General features: G+C 33.7%; 5 protein-coding genes across 8 annotated transcripts in view; 2 read left to right on the top strand and 3 right to left on the bottom strand.

Moving 5' to 3' along the window:
• Nucleotides 1–3750, top strand: part of LOC108732290 (protein I'm not dead yet-like) — a 6163-nt gene extending 2413 nt beyond the window's left edge. Inside the window, exons 2-5 of the mRNA XM_025978462.1 lie at nt 1331–1557; nt 1611–2130; nt 2188–2565; nt 3048–3750. Of these exons, the coding sequence (XP_025834247.1) occupies nt 1331–1557; nt 1611–2130; nt 2188–2565; nt 3048–3364 (1442 nt within the window). The 3' untranslated portion in view covers nt 3365–3750. The remainder of the gene's footprint in view (nt 1–1330; nt 1558–1610; nt 2131–2187; nt 2566–3047) is intronic.
• An 883-nt stretch (nt 3751–4633) lies between these two features.
• On the bottom strand, nt 4634–6303 carry LOC108732305 (serine/threonine-protein phosphatase PGAM5, mitochondrial). 3 transcript variants are annotated; one of them, XM_018463020.1, is made up of 6 exons: nt 5924–6303; nt 5635–5813; nt 5444–5571; nt 5295–5381; nt 5050–5183; nt 4634–4865 (listed from the first exon to the last, which is right to left on the bottom strand). In XM_018463020.1, exons 1-6 carry the CDS (start codon nt 6094–6096, stop codon nt 4715–4717), a joined length of 852 nt encoding a protein of 283 aa, XP_018318522.1. In that variant the 5' UTR covers nt 6097–6303; the 3' UTR covers nt 4634–4714. The 3 variants fall into 3 exon arrangements, with proteins under 3 accessions (XP_018318522.1, XP_018318541.1, XP_018318531.1); XM_018463039.1 differs by having other exon boundaries at nt 5050–5180; XM_018463029.1 differs by having other exon boundaries at nt 5635–5810.
• A 223-nt stretch (nt 6304–6526) lies between these two features.
• LOC108732321 (diphthamide biosynthesis protein 4) lies at nt 6527–7985 on the bottom strand. Of its 2 annotated transcripts, XR_001937070.2 has the most exons (4): nt 7784–7985; nt 7404–7727; nt 6889–7304; nt 6527–6623 (listed from the first exon to the last, which is right to left on the bottom strand). XR_001937070.2 is itself a non-coding variant. In XM_018463049.2 (3 exons), exons 2-3 carry the CDS (start codon nt 7675–7677, stop codon nt 7041–7043), a joined length of 552 nt encoding a protein of 183 aa, XP_018318551.1. In that variant the 5' UTR covers nt 7678–7727; nt 7784–7985; the 3' UTR covers nt 6968–7040. The 2 variants fall into 2 exon arrangements, 1 of the variants encoding a protein (XP_018318551.1); XM_018463049.2 differs by lacking the exon at nt 6527–6623 and having other exon boundaries at nt 6968–7318.
• A 97-nt stretch (nt 7986–8082) lies between these two features.
• On the bottom strand, nt 8083–9757 carry LOC108744717 (vacuolar protein sorting-associated protein 37B). Its single transcript, XM_018480625.2, has 2 exons — nt 9386–9757; nt 8083–9325 (listed from the first exon to the last, which is right to left on the bottom strand). The coding sequence occupies exons 1-2, from the start codon at nt 9515–9517 to the stop codon at nt 8759–8761; spliced, it is 699 nt and encodes a 232-aa protein (XP_018336127.1). The 5' UTR covers nt 9518–9757; the 3' UTR covers nt 8083–8758.
• A 137-nt stretch (nt 9758–9894) lies between these two features.
• LOC108744726 (transcription initiation factor TFIID subunit 7-like) lies at nt 9895–10933 on the top strand. Its single transcript, XM_018480635.2, has 5 exons — nt 9895–10021; nt 10079–10522; nt 10628–10685; nt 10743–10786; nt 10853–10933. The coding sequence occupies exons 1-5, from the start codon at nt 9941–9943 to the stop codon at nt 10910–10912; spliced, it is 687 nt and encodes a 228-aa protein (XP_018336137.1). The 5' UTR covers nt 9895–9940; the 3' UTR covers nt 10913–10933.
• The last annotated feature ends 52 nt before the right edge of the window (nt 10934–10985 follow it).

The following is a 10985-nucleotide window of genomic DNA, read 5'->3' as shown; positions in this document are numbered from 1 at the left end:
GAACAGAGGACTCTATGGAAGTCAATAAAAAATAGGCGAGATAGGTTGGTAGGACACCTTCTCAGGCATGAAGGTCTAGTCAGAGACATATTAGAGGCAGAAACAGGAGTTAGGAGGGGTAGAGGTAGACCTAGATTAGATTACTCTTCGCAAATAGTTAAGGATGTGGGCTGTTCTAGTTTTAGGGAAATGCGAAGTATAGCTCCGGATAGGAAAGAGTGGAGGTACGTGTCCAACCAGTCTTAGGACTGATGACCTTATGATGATGATGATACTCAAAAGTTTTTCTAGATTAGCATGTACTTTCTTTGGAAGCATCATCATCATAAGATCGTCAGTCCTAAGACTGGTTGGACACGCACCTCCACTGTTTCCTATCCTGAGCTAATCTTCGTATTTCCCTAAAACTGGAACAACCCACATCTTTAACTATTTGCGAACAGTAATCTAATCTAGGTCTGCCTCCACTCCTCTTAACTCCTGTTTCTGCCTCTAATATGTCTCTCACTAGACCTTCATGCCTGAGAAGGTATCCTACCAACCTATCTCGCCCATTTTTTATTGACTTTCATAGAGTCCTCTATTCTTTCTAATACCTCTTCATTTCTAACCTTTTCTATCCACGTTATCCTCATTATTCGCATATAACGCCACATTTCGAACGCTTCTAACCTTTTCTATTCGCCGCGCCCACTGTCCATGTTTCGCACCCGTACAACGCCGCGTTCCAAACATACACCTTTAACAATAATTTTGAAATTTCTAAATTAACCGTTCGCGAGCATAGAAATGACTTCTTTTTATTAAAGGCGACGCGACCCTGCACCATCCTTTGCTTTATATTTACTACTCCTTCCGTCCTGACTTATCTTACTTCCTAGATACCTAAAATCAGCCACTTCTAATTTTTAGTCTCCTATCTTTATATTCGTTCTTTCCCTACTGTTTCTTCCCTTGCATACCAGTATCTTTGTTTTACTTTTATTTATTTTCATGCACTACTGTTTTGTCAATACCGCTTCCATTTAATTTAAAGCTATCTCTAACTCCTCCTTGCTAGATGCCTAGTACTGTTATACTTTGAAAGCATTCACAATAATAATAATCGAATTAACCTTTGCCTTATTTCAATTCCTACGTTGATTAAGAATGATGCGGAGGAAGTACCTAAAAATTGTTTATACAAAGGTATTTTTTCTTGATAGGAAGTCGTAGGTCAATTCTGCATCTTTAGGTCAAATAATAACTTTTGTATAAATTATTTATATTTGTTGCATTTCGTGATTTCGTCTTTTTTTTCGGAAACGTTATCTTTACTTTTTTTTTTTAGTGACAGAAGAGGTACAGACCGCCATGGCCTCCAAGGTGGAACTTCTTGTCAAGGCCGTACGAATGTACTGGCGGGCCATTTTCGTGACAATTTTCCCGTTCGTCATCATGCCAGTATTCCTTTGCAATAACACCCCTGCTATGCGATGTTTATACGTTGTGCTCCTTATGGCAGGGTTGTGGGTTACCGAGGCCCTACCCTTACCCGTAACTGCCCTTATACCTATGGTACATTAATTTTTTTCCGCCCTCTTAAAATATTAATTAAATGTTTCCTACAGGTTCTGTTCCCTTTGATGGGAGTACTGGATTCCGACAAGACGTCCCTATGTTATCTCAAAGAGACGAACATGATGTTCGTCGGCGGTCTGATAATAGCAATTGCAGTCGAATATTGTAATCTACATAGGAGAGTGGCGCTGTCGGTGATTCTTTTGGTCGGCTGCAGTCCGAAAAAGTTGAACTTCGGCCTGTGCATGGTGACCATGTTCGTCTCTATGTGGATATCTAACACGGCTGCTACGGCTATGATGTGTCCCATTGTGGAAGCAGCTCTGAAGGAGCTGGAATCTCAGGGAATCGGCGATATGTACGAGAGACCGACGAAAAAGGAGGACGATTTGGGCGAAGCTGGTGAAGCATTGAACAAGGTCGCAGAAAACGGCAAAGGTGCGGTCAAACCAGAAGAACCGTTGAGACCCAGCAGAACGACAATCTGTTACTTTCTGACAGCCGCTTATGCATCCAGTATAGGAGGAATGGGAACCGTAGTGGGAAGTGGGACCAACTTGACATTTAAAGGTAACGAAATTTTCTTAACGAAATCTCATTTTTTTGTTTAATGTTTATTTCCCACAGGTATTTATGAAACACTGTTTCCCGACAGTCCCGGAATCGAATTCACTTCCTGGTTGTTTTTCAATGCTCCCGTAATGCTAATTACTATGCTTCTGACATGGTTGTGGCTACAAATCCTTTTTATGGGCTTGTTCCGTCCTAATTCTGAAGACGCCAAAAGAACCAAATTGGGCAAGGAAGGAGAAAGGGTGGCCCGAAAACTTATCAAACAGAAAATCGACGAATTGGGTCCTATATCGTTTCACGAAGCTGCTGTGGGTACCATTTTCGTGGCTGCCGTTCTCTTATGGTTCTTCAGGAAGCCACAATTTATTCCAGGATGGGCAGAAATGATAACTGACTTGAAGGTACCTACTTATTCAATACGTATATTTTTTTTTCGATAAAATTAAATTGGCGTCAATTATTTTTATTTCACCACAGCTTGAGAGAAAAGTTGGCACATTTGGACGTCGGTTGTTACATGAACTTGAGTTATGCGTTCTTTTTATTTGCTCCTATATAAATATGTATCTTCCCATTAATTTCGTAAAAACCTCCGATTAAGCTTGCAAAAAAATATTAGTCAGCTGTGAATTCCAGCCTAATTTTTTATTTTTGACTCACGCACAAATGTTTTTGTCAATTGATTAACAGATATTTACAAATATTTGTAGTGTTGTTGTAATGCAAATACCTACAAAAGAATTTTTTCGATATGCCCAATTGTATTAGTTTGTAAAACTGATAGTCATCAAATTTTTCATACGCTTATTTCCAAAAATAGTCCAACAGTAGCTAATTTAATGAAACGGATCATTACTTAATAATACATATGAAATTCTCGATGGAGATAAATGATAAAAAAGAATAAATTTTAGATATACTAATAGTTGNTAATGTGGCTGTGGCCAACGTTATTTTACCCGTTTTGGCCGAAATGTCGAAGAATGCCAAGTGGCATCCGCTTTATTTAATGATGCCGGCAGCTCTAAGTTGTAGTCATGCCTTCTGTTTACCTGTGGGCACTCCCCCAAATGCAATCGCTGCTGCTCCTTGTAATATGCCCACTAAAGAAATGGTTAAAGCTGGTATTGGGGTGTCTATTATTGCACTTGTTGTACTTTTTATTATGTTCCCCACCCTGGGAGCTGTTATTTATTCTCTTAACGAATTCCCCGAATGGGCAATGAATTAATAATCAGGTTCTTGTACCTGGCAAAGTAAATTTGGTGCTCAAAAGAATGAACCGACGAAGAATTAATAGTATTAGATTTAATCGATGGTTGAATAGTTTTGTTAACAATTTATTTTTGGATACATAACATGTAATAACGTTGGCACTCAATACTTGTTCATTTTTTAAATTGTTAGAAGAAGCCTTAGTTTAATTGTACCCTAATGGAATTTTAGTCAACGGACAAAGTATCGCCAAGACAATACTGCATGTCAAACACTGCTATAATAGTACAGGATATTGCTTTTACTACTTCAGGAACTCAATTTGTAAATATTTATTTTTTTAATGGGATATTTCTAATCTGACTATGGAAGACTGAATAAAATAATTTTAATAACACTCGATATTTTCCTATTAAACGTTCTTGCTTTTAATTGTAATGTGAACATCCTCGTTTCGTTAATTGCAACAATTTCATTGTATTTCACAAAGTTATTTTTATACCTTTATTAATGGTGTTAATAAACTTATCATTATTAACAAATATAAAATGAGTACATAGCAACGAATTGTGTAATAAACGCAGAAAAATCAAAAGTGAAAAACCATTTTCCTAATATTATATATTTTAGTGCAAAATTATAATTATTAAGTACTCCAGTATAGTTCATAAGTTCAAGATGTTGTGCATTTTGNACAAATATAAAATGAGTACATAGCAACGAATTGTGTAATAAACGCAGAAAAATCAAAAGTGAAAAACCATTTTCCTAATATTATATATTTTAGTGCAAAATTATAATTATTAAGTACTCCAGTATAGTTCATAAGTTCAAGATGTTGTGCATTTTGTTAATAACAAGTTTATTGTAAATGCTGCAACTGTGTAAATAAAAAGTATTTTTATTACAAGTAGTATTTGAGACCCAAATCAGTCAAGGTTAAAAACCTTATTTTAATAACTACTGAAAGTACATACAAGGTGTTCATAAGTGACCAAAAGGGCCACCGAACACTTGTACCTTAACCCGGGTTAGAAATTGAAATCAATAACAGATTGTGTTTTATTTAGGTCAAGAAGAATTCAATTATATTTTTAGCTAAATATCAAGAGATTACTTAAATCTAATGACTTATTTCTTCCAAGAGGGATAGAGACAGTAATGTAAATGAACTGTCCCAAGAGGGGTACAGTTCCAGCTAGGGCACCTCGGGATCGCCAGTTCCCGTACTCACAAGGTGTGAGCCCCTGAGGGGCATACAAAAAAAGTATTAAACCAAAAAAAATAGAATAAAATACGTTTTTATTTTTTCATATAAACACAACCCACCATCATACATGGTGTAAATAATTAATAGTTAATTATTTCAGGACACAGTAAGCATTTCAGGCGGCATATGACCGCTATCACCTAACGCCATCAATTTAACTCTTCCATTAGGCGCAATACTTATCCATGTAATACTTGCATGATTCAAAGACAACCTCAACCATCCTTCAGGGGGAAACTGCAAAGCTCTACGATAGGGAAAACGAAAGAAAAATAAATGACAAATTTAAATAATTACTTTGACAAAGAAAGAGCTTCAATGACCAGAAAACAAAAACCATTACAGTATGACCAATTTGTTCTAAACTAAAATAAGTTACCCTATGGTAAATAACTTAGGAGTGTTAAATAATAATCAGGTGACGTACTGACCTGCACACAAAGTATCTGATGACGTTTGCATGGCATACAAGTAAAGTAAAACTATCATGCTCTTGCTTTGGATCAGCTCTATGAAAATACTGTCTGAAAGCAGCCTCTATCCTGGCTCCATCCTGGTAAAACTGCTAACAATTTTAATATAAAGATACTTACACATCTCAAAAAATGGATTCGAGATTGGAGAATTAAAAATAAAATAAAAAAAAATCATGTAAAGATATGTTAAGAAATCTTACATAAACCTCGGGTTTCCAATGACCAACAGGAGGCTCCGGAGGGACAGGCGCTCCTTCTCTAATGAAATTACATTCACGAACAGGAACCTATCACATGTAATTAAATTAAAATAGGTACAATTATAATATAACAGAATTAAACAAATTACTTTTGGTAAAAAATCTGAAATAATTGTCCCTGTCTCCTGTGCCCTCTTCATTGTTGACTTGATCATTTCTGTATAGGGGAATCCCAATTGCTGAAGTCTCTTGCCTGTCTGTTTAGCTTGATTGCAACCTAAATAAAATACATTCCCAAATATATTAAAATTTCTCAAACCATTTAAATTCAATCTTATACCTAACTTCGTTAACTTTCTTTCTTCATCAGTGCCTCCATCAATCTCATACTGACCGTGTCTGATTAATATAATGTGCCTTGTTGCAGTAGAGCGAAGTGTGTTTAGTTTCTCTACCACTTTGTCATTATTTGTATCATTTAGGATTTTCTTAGGATGTATTAAACTGTTTGGAGACCTGCTGACAATGCATGTTTGAGGATATGTTAAAAGTCGAGTTATATCCTTTAGGAGTTATGAGCATTTATAAAAATCAGTTACAAAATAAGCCCAAGATGAACATTTACTTACTGGTCCCAATTATCATCCCATTTCGAAGAATTTGGAGGAACATAATTTGTAGTCCATGATGTAAAAACTTTTCTCTTGTCGGCAAAATGAGGATTATAATATAAATATGTACCACAATTTACTGCTCCCAAGCATATTAAAATAGGTTTGTAATACTTCTTAAAACTCCTCATGTATATGTAAAGGATATTAATTGGAAAATTGAAAATAGACCACTTCTTCACAACGAATAAGTAAATGATAAGTACATTAAATATTACACGTCACAATGGCATTAGACAATAGTTAAACACTTTGTTTTCTAAATTTTAGGTAATTTATCACTTTTCTCATAAATATAACTTAATATAACCTAAAAATACATTTAAATAAAAAATAATGGCGGCACATCAGCGATCTAATCAACAGTACAAGACCATAGATAGGATTGCAATAATCATAGGTAAAATATATTTTTTTTATAAGTTAATTTACGATTTAAAAAAGGAAATGAAGGTGAAATGGCTTTCATATCGACATACAACCGTACTTGTAGTCTAATTAGAACATTAATCTAGCATGTAGCCTTTTCATTTTTGGTTGTCTTTGGCGGCCATCTTTTATTACATTACGTCACATGTTCGTTTTAATTTAAAATACGGCGCCAAAAATACGTATAACGAAGTTTATAAAAGTATAACGACGTAATTGTATTTCTAAACTGAAATGAAAAACATAATTTAAAAATATAAATATATCTGTACAATAAACTACACATTACTACCTCCCCTGATAACGTGGAAAGTAGTGCAACAGAAATTACCGTGGGGTCTGATTTTCCTTCTTGGAGGTGGTTTTGCCCTCGCTGAGGGTTCCAAAGCAAGTCACATGAGCGAATTAATCGCGCTAAAGCTTGNCTAAACTGAAATGAAAAACATAATTTAAAAATATAAATATATCTGTACAATAAACTACACATTACTAGCCTTGGATGCAGGTTAACAAGGAAATTAATTGGTAACTGATTTAGTCAGTCATCAATCGCAGGGTGGTGTCGTTTTTTTTGAAACATAAGTTATACTATCGGGATTGTCGAAGGAACGTGATACTATAAAACAAATTATGAAGGCTGTTGCAATTAAAACAAGTGTACGCTCAACTTTAATATCAATTGTTTCTCTTGCTCTTGTTGCTCTTTGTCTGTATACCATATCTTTGTAATACATGTCTCGCGCAAACGTGGTACCATAATGAGCCCTGGACCATTCATCAAAGTCATAAATAGGTGTGCTTCCACTTTGTGGTGGTGGTGGTCTTGTTCTTCGTTCTCGAGATCTGTGAAAATTTGCCAATGGGTGTTCCTTTGTAGGATACTGCCCTCGTCTACCAAGATTAGACGCCCCTTTAAAAATAATCCTTATAATAATAAATAATAAAAACATAAATGGGGACGTTGCTTAATCATTTGGAACCTGAATTCTTGAATGATAATAAAACTTGCCTCTATCATATAATTTTCTAAGTTTTATGTTTCCTAATACTTCGTAGGCTTCTGAGACTTGGCGGAACTTTTTACTTGCCTCTTCACTGCCCTCATTCTTGTCAGGATGGTAAAGTTTTGATAACTTGTAATATGCATCCTTTACGTCCTTCTGGGAAGCTTTTGGAGTAATGCCCAAGGAATCGTAATGATTTTTGGTATTGTAAATTGTTGTTGTACATAAATTTCGTAAACTTTGCTGTGCGACATTGTAAAAACCATATCGCGTTCGCATAATGTTTATATACAAACTGTGAGGTTAGAAATAGTATTTCTTACACAAATCTAAGGAATTAAAAAGCCTAAAAATTACTTAAATTTTCTAAGTAAATACTATTTACCATATGTGATCCAAATCACTGCATTAAAACTGTTTAAAATGTAAAAATCACGAAGTAAAAATAATTTGACGTTACATCATCTGTAAGCCTGAAACTATCCATAGAGCTACACGCATAGAGCATACATAATAGACATAGATATGAAGTCACCAAAAAAGATGGTGTTGTCTTGTCTGATAATACATAACATAATTACTGATTTAAAAAAGGACATGCGGATGATAAGTTGTCCCTCTTTTACTTTTAAGACAAAGGCGATAAATAAAAAATATGATTGTAATATTTTACAAAGATTCATAAAACATTACAATAATTTTATTGTAAAACTTATATGTACAATAAATAGCAAGTTTTGATTAAATGTATCCATTACTTACTACGTGTAATGGTATAATAAATTTAAATTGTTTTCTTGTGTATCATAACAGTTCAGTAGCATAAAATATTAACTACATTACCAACTGAGCTGCATAACTAATAACATTCTTTTATAAGCTTTCTTATACAAAAAGTAGATAACTATTTTGAGAATAATAAAACACAAAAAATGATACGATTATTATTCTTTTCTTAAAGTGTGCTATTTTCCTTTTTTTCATTAAATCAAAATTAATTTGGTAGGGAATTTAAAATTTAACTATACTATATTTATATTTAATTCCAGTAAATATCATAATAATAAGCCTCCATTTGCATGTATATTTTAAGTGATAAGTGAAAAACGTGTATATGGCAAAATTAACTCATTTGTGCAAATAGCAAAACAATGGTTAATTAATTTTAATGTGAAACAGGCCCAACGATCACAGTTTTCAAGTTTTACCCAGTTGTTGAGGCTGTGCATATTTTTTAGTTTAATTAATTCCCATATTAATGACTTATACAGTATCTCACAGAATTAAAAATGAACATTTTGTAAGACACTGTAAGTCTAATCACAATTACTGGCATAATTCAATGAATCAAAGTAAAATATCAAAAATGGTTTTGAAAATACCTGGGGACACCTCCAGGAGGTAGAGGCATATTTAAGGGTCCTGTGGGATATGGCACAGATGCTGGAGGGACAGGTGGGAATACAGTACCAGGAAAGAAGCTGCTGTTTATTGTTGTTGGTGGAACGTTCATATAATTTTGGCTGTTTGGTAGTCCTCTTGATAATATTTTTGCCAACTTTTCTGCCTTAACTAGACGAAGATGCATAAGTTTCCTTTTGATCATGAAAGTGTCAAGGTATTCTTCTAAGTCAGTTTCATTGTTTAGGAATTTTTGTGCCAACTTTTCTGATTCTTCTTCAATTTCACTAGCTGCTGTCTGTAATAGTGCTAAAGCGGTCTCTAGGGACATATCACCATTCTTATCTTGCACTGTTTGAAGCTTATCTTTCACTGATTTGGATAACTCTGCACCTTCTTGTGACAGTTGGTGGATCTTTTCTCTGTTCTCAGTCAGCAGAGGCTCCTTTCCAAGATTATATTCTGCTAATGAATTGTTACTAGCTAACAATGTTTCTTTCTCTGCTTCAATTTCCTTAATGTAATTCTATAAATAAATAGCTGTTGTTGTTTTGGGAAAAACTACTGACAAATGTTGTACACAAACCTGATTCAAGTCTTTCAGCAGATTCTCTAGTTTTTCTTCGTTGTTCATTATCTCGTCCAACTCATCGTTACTTAAATGGGAAATAAGGGATATTGCCCTTTTACAATCGGACTGTATCACAGCCAAAGACATTTTTATTCATTTGTTTTAAACAACACTTAATTTATTATCAACAATGACAACACCATCAACGAATGACTAATTCAACAAATACCACCCAATCCAACCCAATCTATAACCACACTTTCTATTTCTTAACAGACTTCTGTAATGTAAGACATCTACGATTTTAACTCTTATTAGGTGATTATGATTAGACCAATTATAAAAATATTGGTATATAAATGAATGATATTAAACTCCACGCAGAAGTTCTATTTTTTTTTAATAAACACACATTTTATGTAAAAATTGTTGTATACTTATTTATAAATGAGTCGATCTGATTGGTTGACGTAATCATTATGGCTGACATTCAATCAACCAATTGAAAATCAAAATGGAGACAGATGAACTTTCAAAAGTTTATTACAAGTTTTGACATTATTTGATGAAATGTCGTCAAACGATTCACAAAGGCAGAAAGAGAAAAACAAATACGAATTGGAAGAACAATTCCTTCTTCGTTTGCCTGAAGTAAGTATACCTAATTTTCGTTTTTAAACGGTTTTGATTCATAAGATAAATACATAGAAAGAGGCAAATGATTTGAAAAATGTCCTTCATTCGAAGCCAAAAAAAGTGAAAAAAATGTTAAAAATATCGTTAAACAGCGAGATGAACGAAGGGGTGGTTCATTTGAATAAAAAAGTTTTAAATGCCAGAGTTTTCGATTTACCATGTCACGTGGAATCTTTGAAGACAACAGATCGTGTAGATTTTTATAAAACTGCGGATATTTCGAAAATCGTGGTTTGTAAGAAAGAACCATTCGAAAATAATGATGAAAACAACAAAAATGTTGTTACATCTAAAAAGAATTTAAAGAAATATTCGTATCCTCATGGTCTTACACCTCCTTTAAAAAACGTACGCAAAAGGCGATTCAGAAAAGTTTTGAAAAACAAAATCGACCTCGAAGATGTTGATGAAATTGAGAAAGAAGTTCTTTGGCTACTTAGAATGGACGTTGAAGCTGTAAGTTTAATAAAATAGTAATACACCAATTTCGATATAAAAAATATTTTAAGTAATAAAAATAGTATCGCAGATGATAAAGAAAACGAATTTTTTAATTGTCAGGTATCTAGCAGATATGAGCTTATATATGATAACGTTTCTTCAAGAAATGACTTTGATGGTATGTTTGTTGCATTTACATGTATTATACGGGGTGTTAAAGTAGCTTTTATTACAGAGCGTTCTCTTTTCGGAGAAATAAGTGACTGTGATTCAGACGAGGTATTATTAATTTTTTTTTTGGAAATTTTCGTTTAGAAATGCACTAAAATATTTATTTTACTACAGGAAAATCGAAGCTCAACGAGTTTAGAATTGTCAACTTCATTAAATATTTTTTCGCAATAAAAAATATATTTTGTACATTATTTTTTGTTCAGTTGTGTTTCATGTTCATTATTATCTATTTTTCATTAGATAC

The sequence above is a fragment of the Agrilus planipennis genome, unplaced genomic scaffold (assembly GCF_000699045.2).
Source record: "Agrilus planipennis isolate EAB-ADULT unplaced genomic scaffold, Apla_2.0 scaffold6, whole genome shotgun sequence".
Lineage (NCBI taxonomy): Eukaryota > Metazoa > Arthropoda > Insecta > Coleoptera > Buprestidae > Agrilus > Agrilus planipennis.
The sequence above is the reverse complement of the archived record's forward strand: the minus strand, read 5'-3'. Positions and strand labels throughout refer to the sequence as shown.